Genomic DNA, 22,914 nt, shown 5'->3' with positions numbered 1-22,914 from the left:
CACTATTTTAGTAATCACCTTGGACAAGTGCTAGATTTTGTATACATGTTAAACACTTAATGATATATTTGTATAACAATAGAGTGCTACTTTCTGATCGGCTCAAGTAAACTTAGAATATTAATACACAAAATAACATTAAAAGAGATGTCTTTATGTTATCCTCTATATTATTATTTTCTATTTGATATACATTTCAAAACATTTTGTACAAAGTGAATGCCTTTACCTGAATCACAAGTACAACTCGGACATGGTTTCGTTGAATAATCGAGACGGCAACCAGCTTCACATTTGGGTGGAGAGCACTGAATAACTGGTGGCACTAAGAAAATATAATTCAGATGAGGAGTTCAGTTAGATAATAATTTCCTATCATCGGGAAATTTTAAGTTCTTTTTACTAAAATTAACTTTTATAACTAAACTTTTCATTAAATGCGTTACTTGTCAAAATCAAACGATATTATGATGAATATTTCTTAAATAGAAGAACACTAAAATAAAATTATGCAGTTCTAAATGGTAGTGTTATTAGTATTTAGAATGCTGACTGAAAACTGATCTTTAAGCTAAGCTCTGTAGTTCAGTACGTTATAAAAACATAGTTGCAAATCATGCTATTTCTTACTTGAAGCGAATTCTGCTGACTTGATTAAGGATAGGCAAGTATAAAGAGCAAGAAATATTTCTTAGATATTTTAGCAGTAGTTGGATGCACTCATAAGAGAAAGTAGAACAATCGCCTAATATAGGGGTTCATAAAGTTGCGCCACGGCACACTAGGGCGCCGTGAAGTAAGGCCAGGCGCTTCGCCCCTGACCTTGCTTCACGGACAGACAAGACTTGCGTTAAATGTTCGACCATATTTTGCATTAATTATACTTTCATTAATATTCTTCATTCATTTTTATTCAATTTTTAAAATAATATTTTTTTAAGCTTTTTCAATATTTATATTGCTGTTGTTTATCTAATTGCATTTAAGTTATACTTTAAACATTTCTATTTCTTCTTTCAATTTAAAATAATTCTTGTTCTCAATTTCTTTTTTTTAAAGCACCATTTTATTCTATCACATATTCTTTCAGTTAGCAATAATTATATGTTGTGGCGTTAGATTTATACTCGATTATTCTCAAACATTTTTTGCACCTATTACTTTATGTCGCAAGATTGCTATATCTGGCTTCTCAGCACTGACATCTGTTGGCGTGTCTTTTTTTTCCTTTCGCGACTGTCAGAATCAAACTCATGAACGGATGAGGAAAGTTGTATCATCTTATATGTCTGTGAGAAAACGTCATGATCTCGTCGAAATATTGCAATAATTCGACGAATCCTAACTGATATTTCACAAAATGATCACTTTCTCAGTTCAAAATGCAAAGATTTTTATTAAACGAGCAAACCGACAGAAACGATAGTTCAAGTTTGAGTGGCGGAGGAGAAAAGAAGCAAAAATATCGTAAATACAAGGAAAGTTAATTTGATTTTGGTGTTACTTCGGTAGACGTAAACAGCGATGAAAGACGACGATGACAGATGTGTTGCGTGTTAGAAAGTCTTTACACTCCATAACAGAAGAGCTCATTCTACCGGCTGCTGCTGACGTAATTAATATTATAGTGGAAAAAGGTGCTGGAAAACTCATTTCTTAGGTACCTCTACCCAACAAGACTATTAATGAAAGAATTCAATGTATAACTCAGGATCACAATAATCAATTGATACATAAAATGAAAGGAAATGAATTCGGTTTGCAACTAGATGAGGCTACTAACAAAGATACAAATCTTATGTATTATGAACGCTGCCTTTATAGTAATATTTTTATGATTTTTGAAAATGCAAAGAGAGAAAACTGTTTTATATTGGCTCATGACAGTGGGTTTAATTGTTCTAAATATGAGGGTACAAAATGAGGGAATAGTGTGCACATTTGTGTGAACAAAAGGGATAAATTGATGACTATGAATGGATTTGTCAAAAGCAAGGTAGTGTGAATCTACATGATGTTTGTAAAGAAGCGGTTTAAACACGGTTATTTCACTTTGTGTCTGTTTTAGTTTTGCAACGGTCATTTCTCTTTGTGTCTATTTTAGTTTTGCAACGGTCATTTATTTCTCTTTGTTTCATTTCACGGTCATTTCTCTTTGTGTCTATTTTACTTATTTATTATTTTTTAAATGTACTTCTGCAAATTCATAAAAATACAGTAAAACGTCAACTATCTACATTCCAGGTATTCAAAACCTAAATCTTTTGGTTTATGGCCTGTAATTTTCTTGTTGACAGAGTTCATCACTTGAATGTAATTTTCTTTTTACATTTTGGACAGTTTTGTTGGCTGTCATATGGTTTATGATATTAATTTTTGTGTATTATTCTTGAAGATCTTCTATTCTAAAAGAGCAGCACTACTAATGCAAAACCTCAAGGCTTATTCGAAATGATAGACAAGTTTATAACGGAATATCATTTAGATTTGAAAAAGTGCATCAGTGTACGTACTGATAATACTAGATCAGCGTCCGGTCGCTACGAAGGACTGCAGACACTTATTTGCAGCAAAACACTGCATGCTGTGGGGATCCACTGCACTACCTACAGCGAAGCAGTTGCATCGAAGTCGCTGAAGTCCTCGGTTGAATTTGGCATTAGAATGTGTCATAGACGTAATAAAATATATAAAAACTGAACAGCTGAAACCAAGTTTTTTCAAAAAGCTATGCAAGGGCATGGAAGCTGAACACATGGCCCTGACTTACTACTGCATTTCGCGATAGCCTTTCGCATGGCAACTTGCTGTCTCATGTGTTTGAACTGCATCATGTAAGGCATCAAGGCATTAAGTGTTTTTCCGAACCAGACATTTTATCGAAGCTAGCATACTAAGGCAACATTTTTGAGAAACTAAATGTCTTGAATCTGATTCTACAGGTTAATCTGTACATCTTGAAACTTGCAGGAAAGATTTTAGCATTTGGGAAGAAAATGCAGTTGTCGATAAAAAAACCTGAATGGCGGTGGGGCTTAAGAGTGTTTTTCTACATTATACCAATACACAGCTTCTAATAAAATCAATGCTGTACATGAAGTTTTGTCACTTTTCATAAAGCACCTTTCAAAGCTCACTGACTGGTTCGCAAAATACTTTGCGGAAGATAACGTAGGGAAATTTATGTTAATCCAAGATCGTTTTCATCTCCAAGACCCATTTCATCTCCAGGACTTTACTTCGCATGACTAAAAGAGTTTAATTGGACTTTCTTGCGACAACAGCCTGAAAACCAAAGTTGCTTGTTCAGATTTAATGGAATTTTGGATTTCAATCAAAATTGTGTATCCAGCTCTAAGGATCCTCATCCCCTTTGTTGTATCCTATCTATGCAAAACTTGATTTTCGGCTTTCGCTATAATAAAGATTAAATATTGCTCGAAAATTAGTGTGGATCACGAAATGAGAATAGCTTTATCAAGCCTTCTGCGATTTTAAAAATTGCATGGGGATCAACAAGCTCACCTGTTACATTGATTCTCTAATTTAACATTGAAGGTTTCTTTTATTTGTGTTTGATTTTTTATCAATTAAAATTACACTTTTTCATTAAAATGTTATTTTCATTTCTGTTCCTAATTAACGTTATAGTAAAAATTTTGCAACCGGGGCTCTGTGAAAGAATATTAGAATTGTAAGTCCGCAGCTTACGGAAAAATTTTGGGAGCCTTTGGCCCTAATACATCATAAAATATCATCTCAAGGATTTGGCAGAAATTTAAAACGAAGTATTGATCAGTGTTATTCAAGATGGATACTGAAGAGACAGACTATTGCAACACAAAGTATTAGAGAATCTGATTTGATCCTGTTATCTCAAATTAAGAGGAGCCATACTACAATCACTATCTTAACGTTTTGAGTTACATGTTGTAAGGATCTTAAGTTTTACTGACGTTTATTTTATTTTAAATCTTCACTATCACTTCTTATTTTCTACTTCCGGCCAGAATTAAAAGCGTTAACTTATTTATGCAAAATTTGTCTGGCGAACGCCAAGTACTTAAGTTGTGGCTTTTTGCCAAGCGAGAGAGAGGAAGGAGTTAGTCGAAGCAGGCCGCTTACCTTAGAAGTTTTACTCAGTTGCTGGTTGCCTTCCAGGCCAGAGGTTTAATCCTCTTGATAATTTTAAACGTATTATAGTGTTAACAGTTCTCTGTACTACATACGGCTTCCTGTTAATATAAGGCCAATCTTCCACGTTTATTATTTCAAAGTTAAGAGTTTAGTTATATTTTCATATTCTTACGTTTAGACCACAAGTAGTGGGTCTTTGTATTCCGAAGTACGGAAATTATTGTAAAGAGAGAAAAATAAAGGGTTTTGCATACCCTTCTTGTGTATCCTTATCAGGTTCAATGTTTCTTCTTACCTTCTTCGGAAACATACAATGACCTGACTAGAACAGAGAGCTTACTAAAGCTATGTTCACTAATTGTAGTAAGTAGACAGGATACAGACGAAGGGAATACAAAACCCTTTATTTTTTTTTTTTATATACAATGACTTCCGTACTTCGGAATACAATGACCCTCCACTCGGGGTCTAACGTAAAAGATATCAAAATAAAACTAAACTCTAATTTAACTTTAGAATAAGATTGGCCTTATAATAACAGGAAGCGTATGTAGCACAGAGACTGTGAACACTACAATACGTTTAATTTATCAAGAGGATTAAAACCTCTGGCCTGGAAGGCAAATAGCAACTCCGTAACTTCTAAGGTAAGCGGCCTGCTTCGAACTCACTGCTTCCTCTCTTCTGCTTGGCAAAAAGGCCACACTTAAATACTTGGCGTTCGCCAGACAACTTTGCATAAACTCCTTCACGCTTATAATTCTGGCCGGAAGTAGAAAATAAGAAGTGATAGTAAAGATTTAAAATAAAATAAACGTTAGTAAAACTTAAGATCCTTACATACTTCCCGCCAGAGTTAATTTGTTTGAAACTGAGGTCTAAAACGACCTTGTTGAAAACTTTTAACTCTAAAAACTAACGCGAGGCCAACCTTTTACAATCATAACTTAGCTAGAAACTAGAAAATTTAAAAGAAAGAAATTTGTTACAATAGTAGCTCCCGGGATATACAACAATCTTTTTTTTTCTTTTTCATCTGTACTGCATCTAAACAGGAGCTTTATTCAATTCTGGTTCCTTCCAGAGATCTGGAAGGAAAACTAGTTTAATGAAATGTTACAGAATGACATTGCAAATAACATATAGAATATACTTTTCTTAACATTCTTATTTCATTCATGACTATTTTAATTATCTCTCCCCGTGCTCTCTGACATGTGTTGTAAAAGAACACCAACCACGAATGTGTTTCTGTCTACGTGTGCCACACTTCCTCCTACAATCAAAACACTAACGTGTTAAAATTCAACATACGAGACCTCTTAACACACCCTAATTTCAACTCTAGACCCTGAGGTACTATTCTGAAAGTGGCTAACTCTAAAGTGTAGCGTCAGAGAGCCTAACTACATCATTCAACCTTTAACATATATTCGTCATGATTTAATCTTTACAGTCACACGAATAACAAATTTTTAACATTACTTTCACTTTTACCATATCACGGTATTTCTTAACATTCAAAATAACAGTTCACATGTATACAAGAACATATCAACATGCCGTTAATTTTACACATTTGAAAACATACATTAGTAGTACATTGTTAACTTCTATTCTTTTCAAAGCAAGTGCCAATTCTTTCTACATTGAAATAATACTACATTTCAAAAAGTCTTTCAGACTAAAACTTCTTTCTTGCTAGAATGTTTTAAATAAAATTTATACAATAACTTTTTACAATATTTAAGTCTTTACACAACGCTATTATACATCAACTTTAGTTTTACGCGCGAGTAATTGAAAAACATAATAAGAAAATCGGTCACAACTCATTTCTCGCCCTTTTGGCGATAAAGGTAGACCTCGCATGAGGTAAAACTTCTTGAAATCTGCCACTTGCAGTAAGAATGAAAGATTAACTTAAGTTTGTAAAGTAACATAAAATTTTACTTATCTTTGTAATATTCAGACATCCTTTTCTGGGCCCAGTCTTTAAAGGTATAGCTGATAGTAGCTTGGTTGATCCTCCTTCTTGTACGGGCTCGCCCTTCAGTGCTTTCCTCTGGAAGCTTCCGTTTTTCACCACTACGGCCACCCTTGAACATCTTCCTTCTGTCCTCTGCTTGTGGTCTTGGCCGTTTGAAGGCAGCTGGTCTTGGTGGAACCGGGAAACTTCTGTCGTGATCCTGCTTGGACCTCGTTGTTGGCCGTTCAAATTTTTCTTGTACTTTTTCCTCCGCCGCTGATGGCCCTTCCGCAGTTCGGCGACTTTTGCTGCGGAGAGTTCTGTTGGATGAGTCAATCTTCCGTTTCACAGCTGGGTTATAGTTGCCGTCCTTTCTCCCGGTCCTTTCCACATACGTCGTCCTTCTCCCTTCTTCATTCTGGGGATGTTCGTGAACTCCGTTTTCTGGACGGTGGAACGGCTTCTTTTTCTTTTTACCTTCAGTTTTTCCGCGGGGCAATTTTCTTTTCACTTGCTTCTGTCTCTCATTGGCTTGCCCTTGTACTTGTCGTTTTCCCACCTCTGGAACTTGTACCTGCGGTGTCTGCCGTACCGGATCCTGCAAAAGATCTGAAAAGATTTTCATTTTATTACGATCGAAGTAGGGTTTAATTTGATCCATATTTGCGGAACAGGTTTCACCATTTCTTGCCTTTAACACTACAACAGCGTGAGTTATTTTTTCTATAACATATGGTCCTTCAAAGCGTGGAAAAAATTTGGCAGTTTTATCTTCTGGTGCTGAAGAAAGTGAATGCTTAATTTTTAAAACTTCATCCCCTACTTTATAAGTTACTCCCCGTCGTTTCAGATCATACTATAACTTCTGTTTTCTTTGTGCTACTTCCGTATTCTTTTTTTGCTTCTTTTATTAGTTTTTCTATATCACCCATTTTAAATTCTGGGGCTCTTTGTTGCACATAAAATAGTTTATCTAACGGTGTTATAACCTTTCTGCCTAGAAATAACTCAGCAGGAGTTTTGCCCGTTGTATCATGTTTTGCGGTCCTAAGGGCGAAAGCAAATTCATTGACATAGTTATCCCAGCTTTTATGAAAATTGGGGATAAATTTTTCCCTGAGTACAATCTAGTTACCGCCGCATGATCAGAATATACTGTTATCGGCGCCTTTCCAAAATAGACTCGGAACTTTTGCACTGCTAACAGAACTGCAAGTGCCTCTCTCTCGGTCGCGGAATAGTTTCTTTGTGTTTGATTTAAAGTTCGGCTAAAAAATGCCACGGGCTGCTGATTTTGCGAAAGTACCGCTCCTACCGCATAATCCGAAGCATCCGCTGAAATTTCTAAATTTTCATCCTTTTCAGGAAATTTCAACACAGGGGCTTGCGTTAATGCTTGTTTTAATTTTTCGAAAGCACTATTGGCTTCGGCCGTCCACGAGAATCTTGCCTTTTTCCTTTTTAATTTTAACAATGGCTCAGCGATAGCTGCAAAATCTTTTATAAAGGACCTATAATATGAACAAAGTCCTAGAAAAGAAGAGAGCTTCTTTGCCGTGTTTGGAGTCGGATACTTTTGTACAGCGATTATTTTTGATTCATCTGTCTCGATCCCTTTTTGCGATATTTTGTAACCTAAATATTTTAATTCAGGGGCTGCAAATTTGCACTTTTCGACATTAACTTTTAGACCGGCCTCATTTAATAAAGAAAACACCTGTCTTAAATCCTGTATATGTTGGTCGAGATTACCACTAGTAATAATGATATCATCTAAATAGATAAATGTGGACTTTCCAAGAACAGGTCTTAACACAATGTCCATGCATCGCTGAAATGTTGCTGGGGCGCCTGAAAGGCCAAACGGCATTCGCAAAAATGCATAAGTGCCAGACTTGGTTATAAAAGCAGTCTTAGGCACGTCCTCAGGCCTGACCCCTATTTGAAAATAACCATTCGTTAAGTCTAAAGTCGTCATAAATTTGGTTGATTTTATGTTCCTTAAAATTTTCAGGATCCTTCAATTAACTACGGATAATTTTCACTATATTTCTGTTGACCCGTTCCGCTATATTTGATTGCGGCCGATACGGGACCATTTTTAAATGACGTATGCCCAGTTTTTGACACATGTCTTCAAATATATTACTTACAAATTGAGGACCATTATCCGATATAACTTTTAGGGGCGCCCCGTATTTTAAAATATATTTATTTAAAATAGAATCAGTAACTAATTTCGCGGAGGCTCGTTTTAAGGGAACAATTTCGGTCCATTTACTAAAATGATCAACCATAACAAGGAGATAGCGATTTTTATTTAACTGACTTTTTGGGAAAGGGCCCAATAAATCGATGCCGATTATTTCATTTGGAAATTCGGATTTAATACTATTTAGAAACCCGGCCGGGCGGAAATTAATATAATTAACGGCTTGACATGTTGGGCAGGACTGGACATACGCCCATGTTAACTTTTGCAGTTCAGGAAAGTAGACTGCCTCGCGTACGCGTTGGATAGTTTTTCGAATACCAGCATGAGAAGCTAAAGGGCTGTCATGGAGCTCTTGCAGGATATTTAATCTAAGACTAGCTGGGATAACAGGTCGAAATTCGTTGTTGGAATTCGTAGTTTTTGTGTAGAATAATAGACCATCTATTAGTTCGTAATGGGCCGCCCTATTTCTTATCGCCACAATATCTTGGTGGCTAAAATTTTCAGGATCCTTCAAATACTCATAAATACTTCCAAACTCAGGATCCTTACCCAGTTCGGTTATTACAGTTTCTCGGGAATTTATTGTACACGCTGTCAGCATTGCAACTTTTACGGTATTACCCTGTTCGTCTAATTTAATTCGTGATAGGGCATCTGCTACGATATTTTCCTTTCCGGGGGTATGCTTGATTACCAGATTATATTCTTGCAGCTTGAGTGCCCATCTTATTAACCTTGGGGATAAATTTTTCCCTGAGTACAATCTAGTTACGGCCGCATGATCAGAATATACTGTTATCGGCGCCTTTCCAAAATAGACTCGGAACTTTTGCACTGCTAACAGAACTGCAAGTGCCTCTCTCTCGGTCGCGGAATAGTTTCTTTGTGTTTGATTTAAAGTTCGGCTAAAAAATGCCACGGGCTGCTGATTTTGCGAAAGTACCGCTCCTACCGCATAATCCGAAGCATCCGCTGAAATTTCTAAATTTTCATCCTTTTCAGGAAATTTCAACACAGGGGCTTGCGTTAATGCTTGTTTTAATTTTTCGAAAGCACTATTGGCTTCGGCCGTCCACGAGAATCTTGCCTTTTTCCTTTTTAATTTTAACAATGGCTCAGCGATAGCTGCAAAATCTTTTATAAAGGACCTATAATATGAACAAAGTCCTAGAAAAGAAGAGAGCTTCTTTGCCGTGTTTGGAGTCGGATACTTTTGTACAGCGATTATTTTTGATTCATCTGTCTCGATCCCTTTTTGCGATATTTTGTAACCTAAATATTTTAATTCAGGGGCTGCAAATTTGCACTTTTCGACATTAACTTTTAGACCGGCCTCATTTAATAAAGAAAACACCTGTCTTAAATCCTGTATATGTTGGTCGAGATTACCACTAGTAATAATGATATCATCTAAATAGATAAATGTGGACTTTCCAAGAACAGGTCTTAACACAATGTCCATGCATCGCTGAAATGTTGCTGGGGCGCCTGAAAGGCCAAACGGCATTCGCAAAAATGCATAAGTGCCAGACTTGGTTATAAAAGCAGTCTTAGGCACGTCCTCAGGCCTGACCCCTATTTGAAAATAACCATTCGTTAAGTCTAAAGTCGTCATAAATTTGGTTGATTTTATGTTCCTTAAAATTTTCAGGATCCTTCAATTAACTACGGATAATTTTCACTATATTTCTGTTGACCCGTTCCGCTATATTTGATTGCGGCCGATACGGGACCATTTTTAAATGACGTATGCCCAGTTTTTGACACATGTCTTCAAATATATTACTTACAAATTGAGGACCATTATCCGATATAACTTTTAGGGGCGCCCCGTATTTTAAAATATATTTATTTAAAATAGAATCAGTAACTAATTTCGCGGAGGCTCGTTTTAAGGGAACAATTTCGGTACATTTACTAAAATGATCAACCATAACAAGGAGATAGCGATTTTTATTTAACTGACTTTTTGGGAAAGGGCCCAATAAATCGATGCCGATTATTTCATTTGGAAATTCGGATTTAATACTATTTAGAAACCCGGCCGGGCGGAAATTAATATAATTAACGGCTTGACATGTTGGGCAGGACTGGACATACGCCCATGTTAACTTTTGCAGTTCAGGAAAGTAGACTGCCTCGCGTACGCGTTGGATAGTTTTTCGAATACCAGCATGAGAAGCTAAAGGGCTGTCATGGAGCTCTTGCAGGATATTTAATCTAAGACTAGCTGGGATAACAGGTCGAAATTCGTTGTTGGAATTCGTAGTTTTTGTGTAGAATAATAGACCATCTATTAGTTCGTAATGGGCCGCCCTATTTCTTATCGCCACAATATCTTGGTGGCTAAAATTTTCAGGATCCTTCAAATACTCATAAATACTTCCAAACTCAGGATCCTTACCCAGTTCGGTTATTACAGTTTCTCGGGAATTTATTGTACACGCTGTCAGCATTGCAACTTTTACGGTATTACCCTGTTCGTCTAATTTAATTCGTGATAGGGCATCTGCTACGATATTTTCCTTTCCGGGGGTATGCTTGATTACCAGATTATATTCTTGCAGCTTGAGTGCCCATCTTATTAACCTTGGGGATAAATTTTTCCCTGAGTACAATCTAGTTACGGCCGCATGATCAGAATATACTGTTATCGGCGCCTTTCCAAAATAGACTCGGAACTTTTGCACTGCTAACAGAACTGCAAGTGCCTCTCTCTCGGTCGCGGAATAGTTTCTTTGTGTTTGATTTAAAGTTCGGCTAAAAAATGCCACGGGCTGCTGATTTTGCGAAAGTACCGCTCCTACCGCATAATCCGAAGCATCCGCTGAAATTTCTAAATTTTCATCCTTTTCAGGAAATTTCAACACAGGGGCTTGCGTTAATGCTTGTTTTAATTTTTCGAAAGCACTATTGGCTTCGGCCGTCCACGAGAATCTTGCCTTTTTCCTTTTTAATTTTAACAATGGCTCAGCGATAGCTGCAAAATCTTTTATAAAGGACCTATAATATGAACAAAGTCCTAGAAAAGAAGAGAGCTTCTTTGCCGTGTTTGGAGTCGGATACTTTTGTACAGCGATTATTTTTGATTCATCTGTCTCGATCCCTTTTTGCGATATTTTGTAACCTAAATATTTTAATTCAGGGGCTGCAAATTTGCACTTTTCGACATTAACTTTTAGACCGGCCTCATTTAATAAAGAAAACACCTGTCTTAAATCCTGTATATGTTGGTCGAGATTACCACTAGTAATAATGATATCATCTAAATAGATAAATGTGGACTTTCCAAGAACAGGTCTTAACACAATGTCCATGCATCGCTGAAATGTTGCTGGGGCGCCTGAAAGGCCAAACGGCATTCGCAAAAATGCATAAGTGCCAGACTTGGTTATAAAAGCAGTCTTAGGCACGTCCTCAGGCCTGACCCCTATTTGAAAATAACCATTCGTTAAGTCTAAAGTCGTCATAAATTTGGTTGATTTTATGTTCCTTAAAATTTTCAGGATCCTTCAATTAACTACGGATAATTTTCACTATATTTCTGTTGACCCGTTCCGCTATATTTGATTGCGGCCGATACGGGACCATTTTTAAATGACGTATGCCCAGTTTTTGACACATGTCTTCAAATATATTACTTACAAATTGAGGACCATTATCCGATATAACTTTTAGGGGCGCCCCGTATTTTAAAATATATTTATTTAAAATAGAATCAGTAACTAATTTCGCGGAGGCTCGTTTTAAGGGAACAATTTCGGTACATTTACTAAAATGATCAACCATAACAAGGAGATAGCGATTTTTATTTAACTGACTTTTTGGGAAAGGGCCCAATAAATCGATGCCGATTATTTCATTTGGAAATTCGGATTTAATACTATTTAGAAACCCGGCCGGGCGGAAATTAATATAATTAACGGCTTGACATGTTGGGCAGGACTGGACATACGCCCATGTTAACTTTTGCAGTTCAGGAAAGTAGACTGCCTCGCGTACGCGTTGGATAGTTTTTCGAATACCAGCATGAGAAGCTAAAGGGCTGTCATGGAGCTCTTGCAGGATATTTAATCTAAGACTAGCTGGGATAACAGGTCGAAATTCGTTGTTGGAATTCGTAGTTTTTGTGTAGAATAATAGACCATCTATTAGTTCGTAATGGGCCGCCCTATTTCTTATCGCCACAATATCTTGGTGGCTAAAATTTTCAGGATCCTTCAAATACTCATAAATACTTCCAAACTCAGGATCCTTACCCAGTTCGGTTATTACAGTTTCTCGGGAATTTATTGTACACGCTGTCAGCATTGCAACTTTTACGGTATTACCCTGTTCGTCTAATTTAATTCGTGATAGGGCATCTGCTACGATATTTTCCTTTCCGGGGGTATGCTTGATTACCAGATTATATTCTTGCAGCTTGAGTGCCCATCTTATTAACCTTGGGGATAAATTTTTCCCTGAGTACAATCTAGTTACGGCCGCATGATCAGAATATACTGTTATCGGCGCCTTTCCAAAATAGACTCGGAACTTTTGCACTGCTAACAGAACTGCAAGTGCCTCTCTCTCGGTCGCGGAATAGTTTCTTTGTGTTTGATTTAAAGTTCGGCTAAAAAATGCCACGGGCTGCTGATTTTGCGAAAGTACCGCTCCTACCGCATAATCCGAAGCATCCGCTGAAATTTCTAAATTTTCATCCTTTTCAGGAAATTTCAACACAGGGGCTTGCGTTAATGCTTGTTTTAATTTTTCGAAAGCACTATTGGCTTCGGCCGTCCACGAGAATCTTGCCTTTTTCCTTTTTAATTTTAACAATGGCTCAGCGATAGCTGCAAAATCTTTTATAAAGGACCTATAATATGAACAAAGTCCTAGAAAAGAAGAGAGCTTCTTTGCCGTGTTTGGAGTCGGATACTTTTGTACAGCGATTATTTTTGATTCATCTGTCTCGATCCCTTTTTGCGATATTTTGTAACCTAAATATTTTAATTCAGGGGCTGCAAATTTGCACTTTTCGACATTAACTTTTAGACCGGCCTCATTTAATAAAGAAAACACCTGTCTTAAATCCTGTATATGTTGGTCGAGATTACCACTAGTAATAATGATATCATCTAAATAGATAAATGTGGACTTTCCAAGAACAGGTCTTAACACAATGTCCATGCATCGCTGAAATGTTGCTGGGGCGCCTGAAAGGCCAAACGGCATTCGCAAAAATGCATAAGTGCCAGACTTGGTTATAAAAGCAGTCTTAGGCACGTCCTCAGGCCTGACCCCTATTTGAAAATAACCATTCGTTAAGTCTAAAGTCGTCATAAATTTGGTTGATTTTATGTTCCTTAAAATTTCTTCTATGATCGGTAACGGATATACCGGATATTTCGTTATGGAATTTAATTTACGGTAATCAATAGCGAATCTCCACCTTTTTGGATGCTCCAAAGGATAATCATTATTTTTCTTACATAAAACCACCGGACTAGCATAACTACTTGAGATAGGCGTTATGATCTTTTTACGTAGCATATCGGTAATATGCCATTCTATAATTTTTTCCTTATTCTTATCATACCGGTATGGTTTTTGACGAACCGGCAATGCATCTCCGGTGTCAATACTATGGTTAGTAACCTGAGTAAATCCTGGAATATCACTAAATAAGGAAGCAAATTCACTTACCACTTGTCGGATTCTATCTTGCTCGTCATTAGGCAGGTGCTCAAGATTTAACCTTGGCGGTTCAACCTTTTCTACACGCACTGGTTTCATCGTCAGCTTAAGGGACGCTGTATTAAAATCCAGTGTAGCTTGTGCGTCTGAAAGAAAGTCTATTCCTAGGATTAAATTAGCTTGCAAATTCTTTACTATAAAAAACATCACCTTTACTTGTTCGTCCTTGATACGGATGTACAAAGGTACTTTACCTACGCACTTACATTGTTCTCCTTGCGCCGCTAATACTGTTGTATTATCCGCATTATATATGCGGTATTTGCGAAAATACTTCCTAAAAAAATCTTCTGCCACACAGGAACACTGCGCGCCGGTATCCAGTAGTGCGGTGGCCGGGATATTATTTACCAAGACTTCAATCTTCGGAAGAGTTAAATTTTTCACCATTACTGTATTTAACTTGTAGGAAGAGGGGTTTTCGTGGCCTTCGGATTTCCGCACCCTCTCGTCAGCAGAAATCCGTTTTAGTTTAAATTATTTTTCCTTTCGGTGCTTTCCTTCTTTCTCCACTGGCCTTGAGACTTTTTTCCTGGGTTGCTATTGAACTGTCGACGTTCGCCGGCTGTTTTTGAATGCTCGGGTTTCCTTGCCCACTGATTCGCTTTTTCTCCGTAGCCATGTGCTTGAGTTTGCTGTAGTCTTGGCGTACCAAATTGGTTTCGCTGTTGATATTGGCGTCTTCTTTCGACGTCCGCCGTTCTTCTACTTTCAAACTGCATTGCTAGCTCAAATAACTTTTCCAGTGTAGTCGGATTTCGTAATTCAATAAAGTCTTGCACTTGGGGTAGTAACCTCGGCAAAATCACTTGAATTATTTCAGGATCCGGACGGTTTCCATACAAGAGCTTGAAAACGTGAATTTTTCTTAAAATAAAGCTCGAGAGGTTTTCCATTCTTTGTTGATATATACTGAAAAGTTCTGTTTCTAATTTCGCACGATCCCTTACAACAGGGAAGGCTTTTAGTAGGGCAGTCTTGAAATTTTCGTAAGTATAGGTGGGACTTCCTGCTTGACCCAAGAGACTTCTGCCGATACATTTGAACCAGTTAAGCGCTTGGCCCCTCAAAGCGCTGGTAGCTAAGGTAACTTTTTGAAACTCGTGCACGGGGTAGAGCATGAAGTGGTCATCCAATTTTTCCAAAAAACTGGTTACCTGTGAGTTTCCATTAAACGTTGCTTCTGGTTTCATCGAAGCGCGCATGGTCTGGACGATGTACCCAAATCCTTCCAGGGCGGCAGCTGGCATTTCTGGATTCTGAGCCGTTTCTGCAGGCAGCACAGGTTCTTCCTGAAACTCGGCCATGGTTATTCTTCGTCGGGCGCCACTATCAGGTTCAATGTTTCTTCTTACCTTCTTCGGAAACATACGAGGGCTATCCAGAAAGTAGATTACGTTTTGGAATAAAAAAATAAACAAAGTATAGGAAACAAATTTTATTATATACAGATGAAAGCCACACTCAAATACTACTTTTCTACATAGTCACCATACAAATTAAGGCATTTATCGTAGCGATGTACGAGCTTGGAAATTCCTTCGTCGAAAAATTCGGCCGCCTGCGCCTTCAACCACTTCGTTACCTCTTCTTGCAGCTGTGCGTCGTCATCAAAACGCTGCATAGCCAGCCACTTCTTCATTGCTGGGAATAGGTGGAAGTCGCTCGGTGCCAGGTCGGGACTGTACGGCGGATGAGGAAACAACTCCCACTTAAAAGATTCAAGAACTTTACGAGTGACATTTGCCGTGTGGGGCCGGGCGTTGTCGTGAATCAACAAGATCTTAGAGCTCAACATTCCTCTGCGCTTGTTTTGAATTGCTCTTCTGAGTTTTTGGAGAGTTTGGCAATACCTTTGAGAGTTTATTGTAGTGCCTCTTTCCAGGAAGTCCACCAAAATTACACCTTTTCTGTCCCAAAAAACAGTCGCCATCATCTTCCTTGCCGACATTGTTTGCATGCATTTCTTGGGTTTTTGGGGAGAACTTGTGTGCCCCCACTGCATTGATTGCAATTTCGTTTCACAGTTCACATGTTTCACCCATGTTTCGTCACCAGTAACGATGCGATCGAGTAAAGAGTCACCATCCTTATGGTAAGCGTCCAAAAAGTTCAACGCTGCAGCCATTCGCTGATTTTTGTGGTCCTCTGTCAAGATTTTTGGAATCCATCTTGCACAAAACTTGTGGTAACCAAGCTTTTCGCTGATGATTTCGTGCAACAAACTTCGCGAAATTTGTGGAAAACTCAAAGAAAGTTCCATTATTGTGAAATTTCGATTTTCACGGACTTTAGCATCGACATTTTCGAGAAGTTCGGCGGTCACTATGCTGGGTCTCCCACTTCGATCTTCGTCGTGAACATTGGTTCGGGCATTTTGAAATCTTATGACCCACTGACGCACTCCACCTTCAGTGATAATGTTGTCCCCATACACTTCACGAAGCTGCCGATAGATTTCTATCGGTTTACAGTTTTTTGCAGTCAGAAACCTTATTACTGAGCGCACCTCGCAGCTCGCGGGATTTTCAATTAACGCAGACATTTCAAACCGTCACAGTATCTGAACGGAGCACAGCACGAACCTCTCACTAGCACGGCTAGATGCAGACTGAGCTGCGCAACGCTCTGACCCCAAGATGGCCGCGCTAGCCCCGCCCCTAGCGGACACAGACGGAAACGTAATCTACTTCCTGGATGGCCCTCGTACAATGACCTGACTAGAACAGAGAGCTTACTAAAGCTATGTTCACTAATTGTAGTAAGTAGACAGGATACAGACGAAGGGTATACAAAACCCTTTATTTTTCTTTATATACAATGACTTCCGTACTTCGGAATACAATGACCCTCCACTCGGGGTCTAACGTAAAAGATATCAAAATAAAACTAAACTCTAATTTAACTTTAGAATAAGATTGGCCTTATAATAACAAGAAGCGTATGTAGCACAGAGACTGTGAACACTACAATACGTTTAATTTATCAAGAGGATTAAAACCTCTGGCCTGGAAGGCAAATAGCAACTCCGTAACTTCTAAGGTAAGCGGCCTGCTTCGAACTCACTGCTTCCTCTCTTCTGCTTGGCAAAAAGGCCACACTTAAATACTTGGCGTTCGCCAGACAACTTTGCATAAACTCCTTCACGCTTATAATTCTGGCCGGAAGTAGAAAATAAGAAGTGATAGTAAAGATTTAAAATAAAATAAACGTTAGTAAAACTTAAGATCCTTACATCCTGTCTACTTCCCACAGTTATTGTACATAGCTTTAGTAAGCTCTCTGTTCCGAGTCAGGTCCTTGCATGTTCCCAAAGAAAGTAAGACGGAACAAGAAAGTAAGACCGATTATATCGGATAATGGTCCTCAATTTGTAAGTAATGTATTTGAAGACATGTGCCAAAAACTGGGCATACGTCATTTAAAAATGGTCCCGTATCGTCCGCAATCAAATATAGCGGAACGGGTCAATAGAAATATAGTGAAAATAATCCGTAGTTATGTTAAAAATTTTCATAAAAGCTGGGATAACTATTTCAATGAATTTGCTTTCGCCCTTAGGACCGCAAAACATGATACAACGGGCAAAACTCCTGCTGAGTTATTTTTAGGCAGAAAGATTATAACGCCGTTAGATAAATTATTTTATGTGCAACAAAGAGCCCCAGAATTAAAAATCGGTGATATAGAAAAACTAATTAAAGAGGCAAAAAAGAATACTGAAGTAGCACAGAGAAAACAAAAGCTGTGTTATTACTTGAAACGACGGGGAGTAACTTATAAAGTAGGGGATGAAGTATTAAAAATTAAGCATTCACTTTCTTCAGCACCAGAAGATAAAACTGCCAAATTTTTTCCACGATTTGAAGGACCATATGTCATAGAAAAAATAACTCACGCTGTTGTAGTGTTAAAGGCAAGAAATGGTGAAACCTGTTCCGCAAATATGGATCAAATTAAACCCTACTTCGATCGTAATAAAATGAAAATCTTTTCAGATCTTTTGCAGGATCCGGTACGGCAGACACCGCAGGTACAAGTTCCAGAGGTGGGAAAACGACAAGTACAAGGGCAAGCCAATGAGAGACAGAAGCAAGTGAAAAGAAAATTGCCCCGCGGAAAAACTGAAGGTAAAAAGAAAAAGAAGCCGTTCCACCGTCCAGAAAACGGAGTTCACGAACATCCCCAGAATGAAGAAGGGAGAAGGACGACGTATGTGGAAAGGACCGGGAGAAAGGACGGCAACTATAACCCAGCTGTGAAACGGAAGATTGACTCATCCAACAGAACTCTCCGCAGCAAAAGTCGCCGAACTGCGGAAGGGCCATCAGCGGCGGAGGAAAAAGTACAAGAAAAATTTGAACGGCCAACAACGAGGTCCAAGCAGGATCACGACAGAAGTTTCCCGGTTCCACCAAGACCAGCTGCCTTCAAACGGCCAAGACCACAAGCAGAGGACAGAAGGAAGATGTTCAAGGGTGGCCGTAGTGGTGAAAAACGGAAGCTTCCAGAGGAAAGCACTGAAGGGCGAGCCCGTACAAGAAGGAGGATCAACCAAGCTACTATCAGCTATACCTTTAAAGACTTTAAATTATATTACGACTTGAAACGACGGGGAGTAACTTATAAAGTAGGGATGAAGTTTTAAAAATTAAGCATTCACTTTCTTCAGCACCAGAAGATAAGACTGCCAAATTTTTTCCACGATTTGAAGGACCATATGTTATAGAAAAAATAACTCACGCTGTAGTAGTGTTAAAAGCCAGGAATGGGGAAACCTGCTCCGCAAACATTGATCAAATCAAACCCTACTATGATCGTAATAAAATGCAAATATTTACAGATCTTTTGCAGGATCCGGCACGGCAGACACGGCAGGCACAAGCTCCAGAGGTGGAACAACGACAAGTACAAGGGCAAGCCATTAAGAGGCAGGAGCAAGTGAAAAGAAAGTTTCCCCGCGGGAAAATTGAAGGTAACAAGAAAAAGAAGCCGTTCCACCGTCCAGAAAAGAAGCTCACGAACACCCCCCCCCCCCAATGAAGAAGGAGAAGGACGACGTATGTAAAGAGAGCCAGGAGAAATGACGGCAACTATAACCCGGCTCTAAAACGGAAGATCTACTCATCCGACAGGACTCCCCGCAGCAAATGTCGCCGAACTGCGGAAGGGCCACCAGCGGCGGAGGAAAAGTTACAAGGAAAATTTGAACGGCCAGCAACGAGGTCCAAGCAGGAACGCGAAAGAAGTTTCCCGGTTCCGCCAAGACCAGCTGCCATCAAACGGCCAAGACCACAGGCAGAGGCGAAAAAGAAGGTATTCAAGGGTGACCGAACTGGAGAAAAAAGAAAGCTTCTAGAGGAAGGCACTGAAGGGCGAGCCCGCACAAGAAGGAGGATAAATCAAACCAGAATCTGCACTACCTTCCAGGACTGGGCTCAGAAAAGAATGTCCGAATATCACAAAGATAAGTAAAATTTTATGTTACTTTGCAAACTTAAGTTAATCTTTCATTCTTACTGCAAGTGGCAGATTTCAAGAAGTTTTACCTCATGCGAGGTCTACCTTTATCGCCAAAAGGGCGAGAAATGAGTTGTTACCGATTTTGGTATTATGTTTTTTAATTACTCGCGCGTAAAACTAAAGTTGATGTATAATAGCGATGTGTAAATACTTAAATATTGTAAAAGTTATTGTATAAATTTTATTTAAAACATTCTGGCAAGAGAGAAGTTTTAGTCTGAAAGACTTTTTGAAATGTAGTATTTCAATGTAGAAAGAATTGGCACTTGCTTTGAAAAGAATAGAAGTTAACAATGTACTACTAATGTATGTTTTCAAATGCATAAAATTAACGGCATGTTAATATGTTCTTATATACAATGTGAACTAGACAAGAAGAGAAACACGCTAATGTGACAATCAAAACCGTAAAAAACAACCTTATATTTAGCGTAGGTATAATGAAACACTCAATCGATTTCGAGGGCAGCTAAAGGTCCTTCCTCATCAGGAGAAAGAAATACATAGAAAGAAGAAAATAGGAATCACAGAAACACGTGGTGCTTATCAGCACTGCATGTGGTTATAACTAGATTTTTAATCAGAGTTGCACTGGCCGCCTACTTTTACTGAGCCAGGCTGTCTGATCAAGCATAAAGAAATATTAGCGAAGTTAAAATAGGGAGCGAGTTAAAATAGGGAGCGAGTTAAAATAGGGAGCGAGTTAAAATAGGGAGCGAGTTAAAATAGGGAGCGAGCTCCCTATTTTAACTTCGCTAATATTTCTTTATGCTTGATCAGACAGCCTGGCTCAGTAAAAGTAGGCGGCCAGTGCAACTCTGATTAAAAATCTAGTTATAACCACATGCAGTGCTGATAAGCACCACGTGTTTCTGTGATTCCTATTTTCTTCTTTCTATGTATTTCTTTCTCCTGATGAGGAGGGACCTTTAGCTGCCCTCGAAATCGATTGAGTGTTTCATTATACCTACGCTAAATATAAGGTTGTTTTTTACGGTTTTGACAATGTGAACTGTTATTTTAAATGTTAAAAAATACCGTGATATGGTAAAAGTGAAAGTAATGTTAAAAATTTTTTTTTTATTCGTGTGACTGTAAAAAGACTAAATTATGGTGAAGATGTGTTAAAGGTTGAATGAATGTAGTTAGGCTCTCTGACGCTAAACTTCAGAGTTAGCCACTTTCAGAATAGTACCTCAGGGTTTAGAGTTGAAGTTAGGGTGTGTTACGAGGTCTTGGTATGTTGAATTTTAACACGTTAGTGTTTTGATTGTAGGAGGAAGTGCTGAACACGTATACATAAAAACATTCGTGTTTGGTGTTCTTTTACAACACATGTCAGAGAACACGGGGAGAGATAATTAAAATAGTCATGAATGAAATAAGAATGTTAAGAGAAATATAAATATGCATGTTACTTGCCATTTCATTGTGTAACATTTCATTAAACTAACCAGATTTGAATAAAAGCTCCTGTTTAGATGCAGTACAGATGAAAAATTGCGTGTCCTTGGAGCTGCTATTGTAAAAACAAATTTCTTTTTTTTTTTTTAAATTTCTAATTTCTAGTGAGAAATGTTTGTAAAAGATTGGCCTCGCGTTAGATTCTAGAGCTAAAAGTTTTCAACAAGGTCGTTTTAGACCTCAGTTTCAAACTAATTAACTCTGGCGGGAAGTATGTAAGGATCTTAAGTTTTACTAACGTTTATTTTATTTTAAATCTTTACTATCACTTCTTATTTTCTACTTCCGGCCAGAATTAAAAGCGTTAACTTATTTATGCAAAATTTGTCTGGCGAACGCCAAGTACTTAAGTTGTGGCTTTTTGCCAAGCGAGAGAGAGGAAGGAGTTAGTCGAAGCAGGCCGCTTACCTTAGAAGTTTTACTCAGTTGCTGGTTGCCTTCCAGGCCAGAGGTTTAATCCTCTTGATAATTTTAAACGTATTATAGTGTTAACAGTTCTCTGTACTACATACGGCTTCCTGTTAATATAAGGCCAATCTTCCACGTTTATTATTTCAAAGTTAAGAGTTTAGTTATATTTTTATATTCTTACGTTTAGACCACAAGTAGTGGGTCTTTGTATTCCGAAGTACGGAAATTATTGTAAAGAGAGAAAAATAAAGGGTTTTGTATACCCTTCTTGTGTATCCAGTCTACTTCCCACAGTTATTGAACATAGCTTTAGTAAGCTCTCTGTTCCGAGTCAGGTCCTTGCATGTTCCCAAAGAAAGTAAGACGGAACATTGAACCTGATAATGTATATAAATAAGGTTAAGTCTGAATTTCAGAAATCAAACGGAAAGAAAATAATTCATTTTTATGCCATATTCTACTGGATTCATCTACATATATATTCTATTGGAAACGAACTTAATTATAATATTACTGCCGATTAGAATTAAATGTTTCATAAGTAAATAGGTATTTTTTACCTCTGTCGCAAGCACAACTTGGGCACGGATCCGTGGAATAATCAATCCAACAACCAGCTTCGCATTTCGGAGGAGAGCACTGGATCAATGGTGGTACTAGAAAAGTATTACGTATAATTCTGATGATAATTTCATTCAGATAATAATTTTTTAACACTGGAAATTTCCAAGCCCTGTTTATTAAAATAATTACTAAACTTTTCGTTAAATGCTTTATTGGTGAAAATTAAACTCAAAGAATATCTTCCTGAATATTTTTATATAAAAAAAAACAAAAGCAATGAAGCAGAAACATTCAGCTTACTTGAGTCGAATTTTGTTGAGATGGTTAAAAAAAGGTAAGTATATAAGCAACAAATTTTGTTTAAAACGTACTTTTGCAATAGCTGGAAGCACTCGCAAGAGGTACTGGAATAATGGCGTAATACATCATAAAATATCAATTCGAGGGTATATAGCAGATAAATTAATTAAAAAAATATTGGTCAATGTTATTTGAGATCCACACTGAATCAGATTATTATAACATAGAGTTTAATGAGAGTAATCAGAGCTGTTGTATCAAATTAAGAAGTACCACACTACGGTCACTATCTTAGCGTTTTGAGTTACATGTATACAAATGAGGTTAATTCTAAGTTTCATAACTCAAACATAAAAAATAAGTCACTTTTACACCTTTACTACTTGAAACAATTCTAGTCATAATATTACTGCAGGATTAAGATTAAATGTTTAATAAATAAATAGTTTTTTTTACCTCTATCGCAAACACAACTGGGGCATGGATCCGTGGAATAATCGATCGAGCAACCAGCTTCACATTTGGGAGGAGAGCACTGAATAACTGGCAACACTGTACAAAAAGTCACCGTTTTTAGCAACTGATATAT

General features: G+C 37.9%; 1 protein-coding gene across 18 annotated transcripts in view; it reads right to left on the bottom strand.

The window, feature by feature from the left end:
• The window catches only part of LOC118186714 (uncharacterized), a 120,230-nt gene that overhangs the window by 13,596 nt on the left and 83,720 nt on the right, over positions 1-22,914 (bottom strand). For 8 of the 18 annotated variants that reach the window (XM_085818721.1, XM_085818726.1, XM_085818728.1 and 5 more), the window contains 3 exons: positions 22,782-22,877; positions 22,022-22,117; positions 230-325 (listed from right to left, as the gene is read on the bottom strand). In XM_085818721.1, the coding sequence (XP_085674847.1) occupies positions 230-325; positions 22,022-22,117; positions 22,782-22,877 (288 nt within the window). Of the gene's footprint in view, positions 1-229; positions 326-21,724; positions 21,839-22,021; positions 22,118-22,781; positions 22,878-22,914 lie in introns of those variants that run through there. The other 10 variants (XM_085818730.1, XM_085818733.1, XM_085818729.1 and 7 more) reach the window with 7 other exon arrangements.

Source organism: Stegodyphus dumicola, chromosome 6, assembly GCF_044657685.1.
Source record: "Stegodyphus dumicola isolate Sdum_Otavi_A_Nest chromosome 6, ASM4465768v1".
Lineage (NCBI taxonomy): Eukaryota > Metazoa > Arthropoda > Arachnida > Araneae > Eresidae > Stegodyphus > Stegodyphus dumicola.
The sequence above is the reverse complement of the archived record's forward strand: the minus strand, read 5'-3'. Positions and strand labels throughout refer to the sequence as shown.